The 18,360-nt window shown below is 37.5% G+C and overlaps 1 protein-coding gene across 50 annotated transcripts in view; it reads right to left on the reverse strand.

Moving 5' to 3' along the window:
• The window catches only part of RBFOX1 (RNA binding fox-1 homolog 1), a 910,365-nt gene that overhangs the window by 101,347 nt on the left and 790,658 nt on the right, over nucleotides 1-18,360 (reverse strand). For all 50 annotated transcript variants that reach the window (XM_074599130.1, XM_074599135.1, XM_074599146.1 and 47 more), the window contains one exon: nucleotides 1,738-1,881. In XM_074599130.1, coding sequence (XP_074455231.1) covers nucleotides 1,738-1,881 — 144 coding nt within the window. The remainder of the gene's footprint in view (nucleotides 1-1,737; nucleotides 1,882-18,360) is intronic.

Genomic DNA, 18,360 nt, shown 5'->3' on the forward strand with positions numbered 1-18,360 from the left:
CAAAGAGTAATCTACCAATTGTCCAAGGAAGTGCAGAAATGAGCCTATACTTCAGTATTTTAATATACAATAAACAATTACAGGCCAGAAAGGACAGTATTCCTTCCCTACCTTATTAAAGTGTTTCAACTTGGTTATGAAAATCAACCATCATTTGTTATCCCTTGGCTTATTTTATGTGCTCACATTCACCACCTAATTAATGTTTTAACTGCAACTTTAGCCTATAAGCAGACATTGACTCAATGTATAAACAATCCTCATCTCCTGTATTTATGTCCATGTAAAAAGGTCATCTGCTATGTGTATGATGTGGTCATGATGCAGCGTTACCATATTTTGCATCAGATATTTCAATTCGCACTTGCAGAAATTTCATTTTTCTATCAATTCCGAAGCTAAAAGTTTACCATTACCAAGTCATTCTAAAGCTGGAAAACTCTAGCCATTCTCCAGCGTTACTCTTTTGAGACCTAAGACTTAGAAATATTGAAAAGAAACATAGTTTTTATTCACTTTAAAAATACTACATTCCCTCAAAAAAAACCCCTTTGATTTAATGTACTTTCAAACAAAATCCATCTATTTTGAGTGGTTTGTTTAATTTAAATAAATTTGCATGTCTTTCCCTAGAGGGTTAATTATTATGCCTTCTGCTATTTTGCTGATGTGCTGCGAGCTGCATTTAGGGGAGGTTACTTGTAGCAAGTCAGATATGGCCAAAGTCACTGTCATTTCCCGGTACTGTACTTTTTTCCGGCGACTGTTTCCTTCACTTCATACACACAAATACTGAAAACCACAATGGCTTAACTCACATACAAAGACATTAGAGGAACTTAAAAATCTGAGCTGAACAGGAAGGATGGAGAGAAGCATAGCGCCATGAAGTACTTGATGCCGCACTGTATAACCCACTAACGCAGAAGAGAATTAAGTTTTAGCGAGTCAGAAATAAGAAAGCAAAAGGAACACGAATACTTAAGAGTACTAACTTGGAAAAGGAAAAGCTGGGTTCTACTAGCTGATCAAGCACTCTTTCTAGGTTTTATTTACTGACATTTAAAATAAACTTAAGAGTTCTTGGAGCAGGGGTAAAAAAACAGGTCTAACCTCTCATGGTTATGAGCCTAGAATTAATGGCACATGAGATGTATGAAACACAGCCAATGCACAGGAAGGTAGCTAATGGCCTGGGCAAAAGCAAAAAATTGTGAGACTTACAGAATAATACTGGCAAAGACTTTAGAAGCTTACCGACCTACAATACCTGTGGGGACGGGTGAGGATTCCTACTCCGGGACTTCCTGCTTAAATTCAGCCCATGTCTTACCTCTACAGATTTGGGTCTCTTGCTCATAAGGTCAAGCATTGACTATTTTACACCATGCTCTCCAAAAATCAATAAATACAGGCATATAAATCCAGATGTGTAGAGCAGGAATATCTATATGCATTCAATATTTTAAGCCAATGCAGGTAGCTTTGTTTGAATGCAATACAAAACAGCACGATACATAGAATACACTCATCTGTATCACATACAGGAGAATCGGTAGAATTTCTTTTCCCAGTTGTGATGGGCAAATCAGATGTTTGGTTATAAATAAATGAAAACAGAATCTTTACTGAAACTGCTTAAACAGCCTAAATCAGAGATACTGCTCTTGTAGTTGCCTATAATATAAAATAGCTACTGCAAATATAAAAAAGCAGAAATAAAGTATGAGTACTTACACCAAACATTTGTCTAAGATCTGGATCCCGGAATCTGAATGGTATATTTGACACATGAAGCCGTTTTGGCTGTGATTTGTTTTCTGTGTTTTCAGAAGATTGTGTCTGTTGCTGGCCATCGGTCTGTGCTGCATCATCTGTCTGCTAAAAGGGTAAAGCAAAACAAGTTAAAGCTTACTGTAAGTATTTCAGCCATTTTTAATATAAAGAAGTCGCGGCCTTAAATACTAAAAAAAAAAAAAAAAAAAAAGAGAGACTGAGGAGGAGTTAAATCTACACAAAGGTACTGAAGAATACCAGAAGTTGAAATACATGAACATCAAATCTGTTTCTGTATGTGTCTCAGCAGTATATGTTTTCAGTGATACTTTTAATATGTATTTGGAATAAACTGGAGAATAGGAAAGGAGATTTTTATTTGTTGATTTTCTTAGCTACTTTTAAATAATGAATAACTATGTCTCCCTAAATTATGATACTGCTGAAAGCCCTTTAACCTCATCAGTGTTTGCCAATAGAAGAAACAGAATCTGCATGTCCAAATACCAGCCTACTTGCAGAAGCAAGCCCTACACTTTCAAATAAGATTAGTACTTTCATTCTGATGCCACTGGGACTTCTCCAGAGGAGGTAGGTAACACATCACATCCTAGTTGCCATTTCATAAGCAGTGCTAATGGGCACTAGAGGGTCATTTTGTCTAGATAAATGGTCACCGTTATGGAAAAGGCCTTGAGTTGTAAAAGGGAACAGGAGTATAATCAAGGGCTGAAGGTTGCCTGACATAAAAGTGAGACCCGGAAACAAAGTTCTACAGATTTTCTTTCTCACCAAAATAAGATAATGTCATGGTACTTTTTACTGGGGTACTGTTCCCTAGTTTTAAAATGCTATTTTATAATCAAAGGACATTGCTGTGTATTTCAAGTTAACAAACTTAATTATAAACCCTTAGAGAGATTAAGAAAAAACATAATGTCCTTTATCCAAAAAGTAAAACTAACCAGTACATTCAGTATGTTGTAGACATTTCTGGGCTGTGTTCTTTAATGATATACAGTGCCTAATTAATCACAATGTATACAGCACACATTCACTAGAAAAAGATTTTTTCGTTGGTATTTTAAAACAGCATAGTTATTTTCTTTTGCACTGGTAGAAGGGATTTGGAAAAAAAAGAAGAGGAAAGGAAACAGCCAAATGAAATGACAAGGATCCTCTATTTTCTCTGTCCTTCCGCTTCCTTCTGAGCATATTCATCTTCCAAGTATTCATTTTTCTCTTGTGTTCTAATGTTACAGTTCAGCTTGTCTTTCTGACTTTTTTCATTAAAAAAAAAACCCTCTCCCATTTCCTGCTACTATCAAATTTCTTTTGAGAGACAACAGTTTCAAGCAAAATAAAATGGTTAAATAAAATAAACCTTACCACGCAGTTTTAGTACCAATAAGCCTGTCAAGGAGGAAGCAAAAGAACTCAAAGAGAATACATAATTTACATCAGTAATAACTACATATAAATTTAATTCTAGCAAGTTAAATGAAACATCACCTTCCCCAGTAAATGCAAATGTTCTCAAATTCAAAGTACAAACATTTACCATTTCCTGCATTGCCTATATATACTTCTGTGCTAAGAACACTTTACAAATAAAGGTCCTTATCATTTCTGCAGCAGCATCAGTTCATCAGCTGCGTGCACGTTTCATGGGATACGATGATACCCGTACAAAAATACAAACTTTTGTGTGCACTAAAGAAGGATTTTCAAGTGATCCAAACAAGAAACTGGGAACAGCTCAAGTGTAAACCTAAAACTCAGTGAGTGCCACCACATCTCTCCATCTGCTACCCCCTGAACTCACAGGCAGGGTCCCACAAAAAACAAAATAGTTCATCTTCACAATTTTCTAGTGATTTAAATACTAAACACGGTATACAGCTGTTAAGAGACAAAAAAACATGTTCCATGCTAATCTCTTGCTGTCTAAAACCAACTCAAAAATTCAAAATTTAGATTTTAGGCAACTGTTCCATCCATAAACACCAGAGACATTACTTTCTACCTTTGGGCCTTAAAAGGAGAAAAATATGAAGGAAATTTGGTATATGAGAGCAGGTGGGGGATGAGGGACTGGAAACTCTTAAAATACGACACTCCAGAAGAATTTAAGGTCAATTGCATTAATCTGAAGAGAATTAAAGAATTCTGAAGGTGCTGTTCAGCTTCAGGAACAAAGGGTGCCCCAGGAAGAAATTATACAATCAGCATACTGTATCAATGCAAATTGGAAAAAGTCATTTCTGTTCACTGTATTAACATAAATGATGAGAAACAAGGAGTAGGAGGGTTGAACCATGCCCTATTAGCATACCAAAACATTAGGAGCAACTTCTGTACTAAGAAGCCAAACAGATACATTGCCAACAAAAAGCCAGTGAGGTTTCTGAAGATGATGCTAAAATGAAGGAGCTACAAATTATGGGTGAAGTAGGTAAATCCAGGCACTGTTATTTTCTGTGTGTTTCTTTTTGATTTTACCACTTTTATTCACAAAAGCCTGAACTTTCCAGTTTCAGCAAAGCATGTCTTAAGAGTTTGGGCAGTGAGGACTGAAAACTAGAAGCCAGAAAGTCACCATCATCAAAGACTCATACCTATAAATGCCCTCAAAAAAGTGTGTGGCAGAATGAACAGAGCTAAACCATTTAAAATGTAGTAAAAGGCTTGCCAATATAACAGTGCCTTTACAAAGCATATGATCATCCACAAATCTACAGATGAGCCTAGGAAATCTGGAGAAGGATAACTACAAATTGAAATGGGAATGTGAAGCTTATACAAAAATTTCCACATAACACTAAGGAGACAAAATACACATAGGACAGGGGACACGTTGGATTTTGCAAAATCCCAGAAAGGAAAGTTTCAAAGCCCTACGGACTCAAAGAGCTAGAATACAATTTACCTTACACATAAATAATACATTTCAAGAGAATATTTTCATTGCTAGAGGATCTAATACTGGTGTTTGATATTTCTTTAAAAATTAATTGAATTTGGTATATGACATTAGCCTCACTCCATCCCCACAGTCTAGTGCGCAATCAGTACAAGTCCTGACCTATTATGGGTTTGCTGTCTTTCAAGAGGCTCTCCTGACTCAATCAAGTAAATTAGTACGCTTTATGCAAAACAAATAAATAAATAACCCCCCAAGCCTTGTCATTAAACAGAAATTACAGAAAAGGGAGTACACTCTGTGTATTTTTTTCACATGACCTAATTTTTTTGAGTACAAAGCCATATCAGTTACCTTCATGTATCAAAAAATCATGAATTTAACTTTGTGAAGAGTTCACAATTCATAAATCAACTCTTCACCGCATTTTACCATTGTAACTATCTGCTAGATGGTGGTCTTTGCTTTTCCTTGTGTGTGTATTAGGTTTTTTCCTCTATGGAAGACGGCAATGTAAATTCATATACAACTTCTAATCCATTTTAATCTTGTTTATGGAACTGCTCTCTAACCAGTGATTTTCCATGCCGTATTTGTGCAGTCTGTTATTGCTGTGTGAACACCTTGTGTTTGATGTTTTTGAATAGCATCTTATTTTTCCAGATGATACCTCCAATTTATCAAGATTATTTTGAATTCTAATCCTGTCCTGCAATGTACTGGCAGTGCTTCCCAGCTTGGTATTGTCGCAAATTTAATAAGTATACACTCTATTCCATCATTCAGATCATTAACAAAAATACTGAAAAACACTGAGTCACCACAAATCCCTACAGAACTCCTTTTAATAAATCTTTTCATTTTGATAGTGAGCTACTTCTTAAACACACTTTCTAGTTTTCCACCCAGCCTGTTGTACTTGCATGTTTACCATATTTCCCAGCTTGCTTAAAAGCACATCTTGTGTGAAAGCGTCAAAGCGTCATGAAAAGAAAAATATAACATTCAAGGCTTTTCCGGTGTCCACAAGGCCACTGTAGAAGTAAAAGACTGTATCTTTTTGACAAATCCGTGCTGACAGCTATTCTTCTTGTACTTTTAGGTATTAAAAATGCAGCGTGCATTTACTCATTCCAGTATTTTCCCAGCACTGGAACTCTAATGACAGCACATCCCTTTAGCCTACACAACCAACACTTCTCTCTCCCTCTTCTTTAAAAACCTACATTATGTCTACTCTACTCCAGTTCTCCTGTACCTCTACTCAGTCTGCACAAGGTAACAGAGACAGACACTAATGGCTCCAAAATATTACAGTTTAATCTTTAAATACCTTGGAACGGAGCTGATTAGAATCGGTTGACTGAAAAAACCCCACATCTAACTTACCTGAATATTCTTCTGTCTTTGAGACCGACAGCTTTCTCTGACAGTTGGGAAATTACTGCAATGATCACCTGGCTGAGGCTGACTTCTACAAGGAGGAATCATGCAAAGAGGAAAGATTCTCTTACCCTTCTTCCTAAGACTGCATTTCATTTTCACTCTCAAAGATCCCCTCTAGCCTGGCATCAACGGTCGGTTTCTCCATCCTGGCTGGAATGCCCCCTAGAACCACCTCTCTCCTGGCTGCCGTCTGTACACTCAGTCACAGAACTTGCCACCAGCACACTCCAACAGCAATCTCAGTTGACAGTTTGGCTGCAGGAAGCATCACATCACCTGAAATCCCTGTTATTCATGACTTCAGTACTGTACCTCTGGTAGCCTACTAAAGATCTCATGCACTGAATCTTACCAGCTGGATGGCTATGATAATTTTCAGAACAAAGCGGTCCTTTTTCCCCTCTAACAGTTATCTAGAGGCATTTCAGAGTCTCTCTCCTTCTACGCTGTGACCTTGGATAGGGCACCCCCTTAAATTACAAGGGAACGATTCCTTTTCTTGTCTGCTCTTCCAAATCAAGATTTACAATTTTATTTTCCACAGCATATAGTTTTTGCAGGTATGAATTTTCAACACGATTTTGAACATTTTATGGCACTTTGTGCCCTTCTATTGTGACGTAATTGGTCACAACAGCAACACGCAAGTACAACATGATCCAGTGTGGCCACAAAGCACAGAGCAGGTGTGGACACAGTTGGTACAATGTTTATTACAGGACATCAGTAAATAACCCAAACCAAACTGCCTCCATTTGCAAAGCCTGAGGTATGGAATTTCTATGAGACTGCAAAGTTCCTAAACATTTCTAGAACCCTACATCACTCTTCAAAACTATTAAAGCTACTAAAAATAAATAAATACCCAGGGTGCAATAGTTCGAATAATTTTAAAAGAAGCTGAATGCTTTAAATGAATGCACTGGGAGCTGAAAGTACTGGTAATACAGACCCTTAGTGCTGTAAGAAATCAATGGCAACTGCAGGTTCTCGGCACCTTTGAAAATTCCTACAGATTGGCTTTTTTTCCTATGCATGTCAGTCAGCGCTGTATCAGGTTAGTTTGCAGCTCTGAGGTTTAAGATGTCATTTGTCATCTTCATCAAAAGGTCATTTCCAGCAATTTGCTGCATGACTTTTTTTCTGGTTCCACTGAGAACGTATTTCTAATTTAAAAAATCTAATAAACAGTTACATATTTCAGCAGGTTATTGATGAGTGTTGCGTGGAGGGAACCACAGGATGAAAACTTCGGCATCCTATTGACTATAAAATGACACACACTGCTACAAAATCTTATTTAGGTAAAAAATATTTGCTATGGATATTTATTAATACACAATTGCAAGTTTCCAGCACCATTTTATGTTATAAATGTTAAAAAAAGTTGCTGAAACTTGAATCCTTTAACGACTGTTGATTGCCTTTGCGGGCACTTCACATGGAATTGAGATGCTCAATTTTCCATAATAATTTCTAACTCAATCGATATCTATGAGCTAAACAAGTTTAATCTTGGTGAAATTTAATTTAGGTATGGACAACATTTAGAGAAAAATCACGTGAAGCATGCGTACATCTCTAAGCAGAAATATGTCTTCATATGTCAATTTTAATTTACCATTTCAAAGAATAAATATTCCTCTCTGTCTTAAGACCCTGTGTCATGCTATTATTATTCGTTGATAGTTCTCTTTATAGTTCACTTTTCTCTTGACCCTTGTCCAGTCTTATTCAATACATACATATCTTCATTTTAATAAAAATGTTTTGCATTGTTATCATCTCATAAATATTGAAGAGAAACTATTTAACACAAAAAATGAGGAAATATATCTAACCCCTCAGAGAAATAAACCTCGCGAAACTGACTTCTTGAGCAAGCCAATTTAAATGAAATAGATATGTTCATAACATTGCCTAAGTATAGAATCATATTAATATTTATCACTGAAATTATCAAATCAGTTACCAGAAGCATGTGGAGGTGTAAATGATATCAACAAAGATTTTAAGAAAACTAATACTAAAAGTAGATGCCCTTGCATATGATGTTTCATTACAATATCTGAAGTAATTCTCTGCCAGTTTGAAATAAACTCAGTAAAAAATGACACAGAAAAGAAAATCCTTCACTAGTCTGCATTCAGAAAACATTGTTGCTGAAACTAATGCAAGTTACATCTGATATACAACTTTTATTTGAGTCCCAGCTGTCTTCAATATTTATACATATTTTACAGGACTTAGTTTTTACGGATTTGCTCTTGTCTCTCTCTCAGTACATCACCATCTAGGGGTGTCACACTCCTTGCCTTTTCTGGCCAAATCACACACACTGCTTTTGGTTCCCATTCCACCACATATTTGCAATTATGAACTATTAAAAGAATCTGAATGTATGATAGTCTTGAAACTTCTAATGAAAGTTATAAATACAGAAGACAGAAATAGAAGACCAAATTCTCACGTACACATAAATAAATTGAGGTTAACTCTCTTTACTTCAGTGAGCTACTGAAGGCTTAGGTGTTAGACTAACTTAAAATTGAAATCTTTCTTATAGGTAAGTAAATCTAAATCAAAGTGGATGTTTTAGAAAATTATTTTATATTTCATATAAGATACTTTCAGTATAAATATATGGTTTACCTTTTAACAAAATCCATCATCAGGAAAGTAGAAATAAAATTTAATGTTTTGTAAGCATTCAATAAACATTTTATCTTTACCAAAATACTTTTTTTTTTTGTCTCCTTAACTCATAGAAACAGAAATCTTCTATTCTTAAAAGACCTCAATAAAGTTCTTAGAAGACTTCACACTGAAGTCAAGTTCTTAAAATCAATTTAAACACTATTTATTTTGGCCAGCCTAGTTTTTGCCACAACCGTCATTATTACCAATTCTTCCATTTTCACTGAGAGGAGATTAAAGGTGATGAAAAATAAGGTATGCCAGTTACGCTGCAAGTTTCTACAAACTCAGTGGTAGAAGAAGTTCCTTCAAACAACTGGCAGCAGGCAGGCATGGCTCTCACTAAGATTTATTCCGGAGTGATTATGCAAATGCAGGTAGGGGCTGTGCTGTTCTCCTGAAGCACCTGCTGAGAATATTTAGGCCTTTAAGAGCTGCTGCTCCTGTTGGGGCAAGTGACCCATGAAGAGTCTTAGATCATTCCATCTCATAACCAAAGAACACCCGATCCAGTGCACTGCCACAGGATCGACGTGCACTACAAATTCCTGAAGTCAGAAGAAACTACTATAATTTACCCAAAAAATTAGTAATTTAACTAAAAATAACCATTTTTAAAAACATTTCAGCAAATAATGTTTTTTGTTTCACTTTCTAGCTTTTTGCCAAGAATCTTAGAAATTTATAAAAGTGAAGAAAACTGCTAAACAAGATTTTTTTTCCGGATAAAATAAATTTTAACACTTCCTATTTGGAGAAAATATTATTTCCCTCCACCTTTTGTTTTTTTAGACCTCACTAATCCAAACTTGCAATGTATTTCACCCAGAAATACATTGTTTGGGGGTGGGGAATGCTTTAAAACCTTCATCCAGCTCTAATACAAACCCATTTCCCAGGTTACTCCTGACTGCACACAAGAGCGTTATCTCCCATCTTTAGCACTTGTGGCAAAGGCACCACGTGCAATAAAACAGACTGTTCGGTGAACCCGAAATCAGAGAGGACCTTTTGTACACTGTTTGGGCAGAAAAAGCAATTCCGTTCTCCTGCGCAGCAAATACTAATTTTCTGTATCCCTTTCTGTCTATCACTGAAGACAGTCTGTCCCATAATGTTTCTTATACTGGAATTATGAGTGCTATACTTTCCCTCCATTCTTTTTCACTGACTAATCTCTCTCATTTTCTCCAAAACAAGGGTGGTGTAGACAAAATCTTTTAGCCTCAAGCCCTGCTTTAAATGTAATGAAATGCTGTCAGAGATTAGGTGTTTGCATGCCACTACAAAAAGAACACTGTCCTCAATCTCTGCTTTTAGAGAGTAAATGGAACATAAACAGTAGGAATGCCTAAAATGGAACTAAACCTATTATGTCTTCCTGGACAAACTGAAAATAGGTTGCATTCGAATTACTTGAAAAAAGCTTTACCAAGTCTTGAGCATTCTTCTATAAACTGTAAGCAAATACAAATTGGTTGCATATTTTTTAAACCCACACCAATTCTAGAGGAAGAACAGCCTAATTCTAGTAGAAGAACTTGTAAAATATTTACAGGAAGAAAAGAGAGAGAAGAAAGGCAATAGAATTTTTTTTTTTTTTTAAATATACTCAGCGGAAAATTTAGTGCTACACTGAGCTTCTCACATATACACATGTACATAAGGGTAAAGCTCTTTAGAATTGTAAATTTTAAAAAAAAGCTCATTAAATTAAAAAAAAATGCTCAAAACAGCACCTGCTTTTTCCTGCTGCACCAATCAAGTTATTTTTCAGAGAGAAAAAGCTTGTGAATGTCTTCCAGGCATTATTTGATTAAGTTGACAATATTATGTGAGCAATGGTTGAGTACCCACTGTGCTGTACTTTTGACCAAATTGATTTGTGTAATGAACACTTGCTCTGTCTCTTCTCTAGCCTGAATAGGGCTCTTGATTTAACCAGTGGTGCTGGAAGCCAAGTGAATTTACAGCCCCCACAGTCATTCTCTCTCAATCTGGAGAGAATAGCAGCAGCAGTACATGAGCAAGCATAATTCAATACATTGTGCTATAAGCGCAGAAAATAATATCAGAGAGCTCTGCAATATACCTGTTTGATTTGATTTGTAAACCTGATAAAAAAGCAATCGAGAAAAGTTCAGCAGAAAAAAAGATATATGCATCCTGAGCAAAAATGTAACCATACTGAATGTGTACAAAGAACTGAAAAAATCATGCATAGTAAATCAACTTCATACTTTCCTTAGATAATATTGCACATTTTCCATTTAGAAAGGGTTTAGATTCTGAAAAGTTACCTTTCCATTAAAAAGTGAGCAAAGAGAATAATTTAAAACCGAGTCTGGGACTTTTTGAAAACACTATTTCCCAAATCCACTCCGAAGAGTGTACTGACAAATGCGATGGGCTTCTATCTTTCCCGTTTTCTTAAGTAGCTCGACTGATTAATTAATCATACTGGTTTTGATAAATTTATATTCTGAAAAGCCCCAGCCCTGCATTGTGCTTCCCAGAAGCATAACAACATAGAGGAAAAGGAGTTATCTACGCAGATACATCTGTTTGTACTTAAATGTTTACACAAAGGTATACACATGAAAAAAATTCTATCACTCTGCTTTTTTACAACTGTGATAAACATTACCAGAAATATCAGTGACTTTTCTTGCCAACTGCATCTCTGTTATCCTTTTCTCATGAGTGAAGATCAATAGTAAAGTCTCATTGCTTTCAGGATATTACAAGGTGAGATTATTTTTTTAAATTCGTTCTAAAGACAAAAACATATTAAGTGTCTCATACTGCAAGGCGCGCAGCTCATGCCGCATCAATTTATCCCCTTAAGAATCCATTCCTGAAGACAACGTGCACTGTTCTTTGTGCTGATCTCGTGCAAAGTGCACACGATGTGGGACTTGCCATTTTGCACAAAGAAAAGTAACGGTATAATCACGACTGCATTTGAGAACGTTGCTAAATTTCCAGTGTAGCCGTGAATATTGCGTACTCTAGGAATGCTTGGTTTTAGAGATACTGAGACTTAAAGCCTGCAGGGGAAACCCTGACCCTCTTCTTTTCAGTGGTAAAATTTCCTTTTATTTCAGCCGGGCCAGAACTTCACCCCAACATTACACCCACTTGACAAAATAATTTCACCATACCCACTACTTTCACTCAATTTTCCAGATTACAAGAGGTATCATGTTCCTGTTTTCATATCCTTCACAAAAACATTTGACTATCCAAAGCACCAAATGAAAACAAACCAAAGCAGTTCCTTTGTCACCATACCCTGTGACAGTTCTGAAAAGAAACACACGGAGCAGCCAAGTCCCTGCTCTGCCAGGCCATCGTCTCCCATCTCGAAAGCACCGAGCTATCACGCTGGCTCCTGTGCAGGCTAGCAGTGCGTAAGAGCAGTCCTCCCTGACGTTTCACTACTGGCGAAAGTACGTTAGATGTTCACATGTGCCTGTTATTCTTATTAATAATATACATCTTTCAAAGTTGAGATGAAATGCGAGACACACACACTCAGCTTGCAAGCGTTTTGGTGACCCACATACGCCAAGCGTATGGCGTTTTGGTGACCCAAGTGATGAAGTTGGACAGACAAGCAAGCCTGTTTCGTACAGGCAGAATACATTTATTTATAACATAGTGCTTTACAAGAAAGCAATTCCTTCGCGTAGAATGGCATTTAGAAACAAAGGCAAGAAAAAGTGGCTGTTCTCCTGTATGTGCTAGTCCAAAATTCTAATAATCTAATTTCTATTTGCCTAATTTGTATTTGCCTTAAATAATTTTCATATCAGACAAGGAAATTCACCTTTCTTTTCTCCGAGACATAGGGGACCAGAATAGCCCCTATACAATTCCAGTTTCACATGTGGAAAACATAATTCAACATAAGCACATGTGGTCTGAGCAGTAATGGAGCCTGACAACAAAGCTGTATTGAGGCAGTAGGAAAGACAATCAACGATGTGCCCATACAGCAACTTGCCCAATCACCGATAGCAAACACTGGACCATAAGTGATGCCCCAGCTCCAGTGGGCTGCCAGGGACACTTGGGGTCCAGGTCACCTGGCAGCAAGAGCCAATGGTCTAAATGCCCTTTAAATGTGGGCGAGAGTCGTGCCAGCCCTCGACACCAGCAGCAGCAGTGTGATTTGAGAGAATGGTACCTTGCGTGGATAACATGGGCAGCACGCTGCCTGCACCTCTACCGTCGGCCAGGGGCAGGGTGCCAGCACACCTTTCTTAAGGGAGAAGAGACAACCACCTCTCCTCTGGAATATTTTATGTTAGAGGTCCTTGATCGATTGGATGAATACAATTTACTACCAGGAAGACAACATAAGGTTGTCTGGGACATTTGTTTTAGATATACTGCAACACACAAGCATACCCCAGTAGAATCCCTTAATCCAATTTGCCGGCAAATGAAAAAGAACCTGAATAATTTTGTGCTTTGCTTCAGCAGTTTCTATGGTTCCTGCTATTGAACATGCTTTGGGGCTTCAGCATACTGCATATCGTTCCAGGTTGAGGACTTTAAAGCAGTACTGATTATTTCTTTCATCTCTAGATGGATGCATTCTGGATGCTGATACCACAGGCTACAAGAAAGTACTGCTATTATTGTGATAGCTTATGCACAGAAAGCTAGCAGCCTAAATAAGAGATCATTAATTTTGAGGACAGATAGGAGCAATAAGATAGGTTTCTTAAGCTTCTGGTACTGCAGGGCAATCAAAGAGTTATTAATTACTTGGCTGCATTAATTATTTCCCCAATCTATCTTCCTTAACAATATGGAATATAGCCCTTACATAGTGCTTTACGGCGCCATTGCTGGATCACCATTTTTCTTCTAAAATAGTCAGCAGGATATGAGGGAATAGCGTATCAATCATGTTTGGAGTGGAAGCACCGGAAGCCATAAATGTTTTGGATCTGAACGTGTTGTCTCAAAACTTAGGCAAAATTTGCAGGTATAAAGAGCAGATATGATTTTTAAAAGAATATTCATGATTGGTTTTAATAGAGTTTTGACTACAACTAAGCAGTTGCCAAGTTCAGTTAAGGACATCCAATTGACATCAGTATATCAATAACTTGAAATGGAAGAAGGAATTACAGTAGGTTGCCTTAATGCATTATTTATTGTTTGCATTGATTCAATAACTATTTCTGAGCACCTACTGATCCCATCCATGAATATCACAACAACAACAATTAACGAAACTGTTCTCTAATCAGCTGCATCCTGGCTCCATCTGCCAAGAAGGAAATGCATACAGTCTATGCATATTTTTAGAAGTTCATTCTATATCTACAAAAACTAAATTATTGTGGTATTTTCACAGCATAATTTAAAAAGAAATTCCTTGGGTTTTTCCTTAGAAAACATTTTAAGCGGATACACCATGAAACATTTTACTGGTCAAAGGACAAAAGTATTAATTTAATCCAAATGAAATTATCTTAAGCAGTGATACATATTCAAAGAAATATTCAACTACTTTTGTTATTCCTCTTTCATCTGTTAGTCAGAAGACTAATATTTCTGATGTAATTCTTGTTACTCTTTCAAAGGACTTTAATAGTAGGAATGAAGTGTTTAAAAATAACTGATTCAATACTTGAAAGACTCATGTAAAATCAAGACAGGCAACAAATGAAAACGTATCAAAAAAATACCATGAAAATAAATAAAGAAATCTTGATTAGAGTCGATTAAAAGTTTTTTATCATGTGAATGGGAGCTCTAGCTTCACACTGCACAAGCTTGTTTGACAAATGCATCAAAGTATTACAAGAATAAAAAGCTATCAGTATCCTCAGCACTAAAAAATTACTTGTTCACGTCATTTTTGCCCACAAATTGCTCAACACATTTACATCCTAAATTCATCTCTTATTTCTCTCACAGTGGAGCTTGTTTCCTCTCATATGCCTAAAAAGAAACCTAATGCTAAGGGTGGGGTTTCACAATCAGCTAAAGCCTCAGCACCACACCTGGCACGACGTTCTGCTTTTCGTGCCGCCTTGGGACTCTGGTTCCTTCCTCCCCAGCTTGTGTTTGCTCCAGCGCTTGTATAGGTTAACGCTGGTTCAGACCCAACGATCCAACTGGAAATTTACACTTCATAAAACGAATCTGTGAGCTGATCCAATTCACAACTGAAGAAAGGGACATAAATATGGAGATGATGTCGGGTAAGAGAAAGCTGGAGGACAGGCTTATTCCTTTCTATGGCAGCACAGCCTTAGGTTACCTTAAGCCAGCATGGAAACCACCACGTACCCTTGACCATAGAGGAGGACTTCTGAGTTAAATAGATAAAATACATAAAACAGGAGTTGAAATGCTTCCTCTGTAAGTATTAATGGGGAATAGATATGATATGGTCTAAATATCAAAAAATACAGATCTGCTATCTAAAAATATGTACCAGTAAGTAACAAAGTTTAAGTGAAGAAAGGTAAAACAGATGAAGAAATATAGAAATGTTTTGTAAAGCTTACAGGTAAATATGCCTGATAGCTATGATATTTCTAAAACATATTCTTCTAAGTTACACTTTGAAAAGCAATCACATATTAGCGATAAATCAGGGCACAACGCTCTTGAGACCAAAACTTTCTGACTGATGCAAACGTTGTGGCAGTAACTTGGCTACTGGAAATCCATTCGTTCTCCCTAAGTAACTTTTCCTACACAACTCAGTTAGTAACTTAATATATGAAGAAATTATTCACAAGACAACATTAACTCAATACACAGGAAGGTGACTGTACTTTTTACCTGTGGTCATTCATTCACGCACAAGCGTCACTGTTATAAAATGGAATGATCTTCCTTCTTAAACGTTCAAATTAGCTTAAAAATTCTTGCAAGTATTATCCCTCATAAGTCAATGTTATAAAAGGCTGCAAAGCTGCAATAAAGTATATTAAATTTTTGTTCTGGCAACAGGCTTTATCTGGACAAAAAGATCTTTTAAACTCTGTGACTACCTTGTAAAATATGGTGGCATTTAACGGTATTTGTCCAAATGAAAAATCATTAATGAAATACTGTGCTACACAGCTTCAAAGGACATAACTTTCTGTAAAAGAAAGGGAAGAAGTGTCTTTAGATGGAACATTTGCAGGTTTGGCTATGAAGAGTTGTTTAGAAAGCAATGTTTACCCTCAGCTGGAATCAATGTGCTCTCGTTTCTGGAATTCCCCCCCTGAACTAGACTTATGTCATGCATGTAAAGTCCCTTTTTGTAAGACTTGTGTTGACACAACCAACTGCTGAGTGAACTTGTGAGAGCAGAGTTTCATGCTGAGAGAGAATGCTTGATTGCTACACTGCAAACTCATGAAAAGAAAGAAAATGTGACAGCACGATAAAAGGTTTTTCATTGTTTGACCCCTCACCTATTCCTGAATTCCTGCTGTGACTTTCCATTTGCTCACTTGCGTGTTTTAGCCCAAGGAGTCAATTCTTGAACCCTCTGAAACACAGAAGAATTTGAGGGTTCCCCATGTCACAGAAAGACACTTTCCAAATCACACTGCTCTTTTTATACTGAGGTATACATCAACTTAGCAAACAGCAGTTCAGCTCCAAGGCAGGATAGTAATTTTTCAACCTCAGTTTACCACCATTCCATGAAAAAATAGCTGGATTTATTTTCCTTATTGGTTATGTTTGGTACTCTCATATTTTAGCATGTAGCAACCAAATGTGAGCATAATTTCTAAAGAGATACACTGTTTTGAATGGAAAAGCATGTCTGTGCCTGCACTTCTCTGATGCTGTCCTTTCTATAAAATATTAGATGAACTATCACTGTCAATGGAACGTGCCCAAAGTTTTCCACTAGCCCAACCAAAGTCAGAGGAGTCCATGCCATGGAACATTATGCTTTACCTAAACGAGAAGCAGACTTTTTCATCCTTCTCTTCAAGCTCATCCAACACTTCATTGATGTGGATGACAATTTAAAGTTTTAGAAAATATCCCTTCTTCCTTTCCGTCTGCCCCTTAAAAAAAGAGAAAAAAAATAAAATCTAAAGAGTACTGGATGGTTCACTGAATTTGTAAAGGGTTTAAATCACCAGTTCAAAACTAGCTGTGAATGCTAATCTTATGGTGAATTCTGCTTGATCACATGAATGCTGCTTGTTACGGAGCTTCACCAGTGCAGCTTTTACTGCAGAACTGGGCAATAACTTTGATTACTAATACTCAAGTTTAAGGAAACATCTATTGAAGAAGTGGAAACAGAACTCAGATTCCCTTGAAATCAGATTTTCCTTTCCTGGAAAAGTTCTCAGGGAAGCGGTCAAAGAAAACAGTCTCTGATAGCAACCCTTGAATCAGGAGAGTTTGCAGTGAGAGTTTAAAGCTATTTTCTATCTTTCCCTATTTCTCACAATGAGCTTGCCGACAGACCTCAGACCTCTTCCCTTGTTCATCCTCAAGCACAGCAACCAGAAATTCTTCAGTCAAGATATACCTATTTTCAACTAACAACTGTATAGAGAAGCCATTAGCCATAATAGTTTCAAAGCGCATTGCTATCTGTAGTTCCCTTCCGGAATCAGCACAGGATGTTACAGCCATGCTCACCCAGCCTTTATTACAGACATTCATCTTCTCTTGAATCCTCAGAGATAAGGCTCAGTCCAGTAATGTTGTTTGCAGATGAAACAAAACTGGGTGGAGTGACTGATGCCCCTGAGGGTTGTGCTGCCATGCAGAGGGACCTCAACAGGCTATAGGAATAGGCCAGCAGGAACCTCATCAAGTTCAACAAAGGGAAGTGCAAAGTCCTGCACTTGGGGAGGAACGACCCCATGCACAGAGGAGCGACTGGCTGAAAAGCAGCTCTGCAGAAAAAGACACTGGAGTCCTGGAAGACAAATGGAATGAGTCAGCAATGTGCAAGGTATTGGAGTATCTGACAAACAAGGAGAGAATCAGAGATCTGGTTCTGTTCAGCCTGGGAAAGAGAAGAACTTGGAGAGGCCTTATCAGTGTGCATAAATACCTGATGGGAGGTAGTAAAGATGGAGGTAGACTCTTGTGAATGGTGCTCACCAAGACAAGAGGCAATGAGCAAAAGCTCAAGTACAGCACATTCTGTTTAGATGCTGGGAAAAAAAAAATTCCTGTGAAAGTGACCTACCACTAAAACAAATTTCCCAGAGAGCTTGTGGAGCTCCATCCTTGGAGTTGTCCTGTGTCCTGTTGAATAGGACACAGTCCTGAGCAATCTATTGTAATTGAATCTGCTTGATTTGTCTGCAGATCAAGACCAGGTCCAGTGATGATGATCAGGCTTGGACGCAGCCCAGCAATCAGCAGGCAGGTACAGAGGGATGGGGCAGGACAAAGATCAGAACAGGACATCCATCAGCAGGTCAGAGTCCAGTGGAGCAGGTCCCATGGCCCGTTGGGGCAGGGCTGGGGCTGAGCTGCAGACCAGTGCTCCTCCACCGTCACTG

Source organism: Larus michahellis, chromosome 8 (genome assembly GCF_964199755.1).
Source record: "Larus michahellis chromosome 8, bLarMic1.1, whole genome shotgun sequence".
In the NCBI taxonomy this organism is placed as follows: domain Eukaryota; kingdom Metazoa; phylum Chordata; class Aves; order Charadriiformes; family Laridae; genus Larus; species Larus michahellis.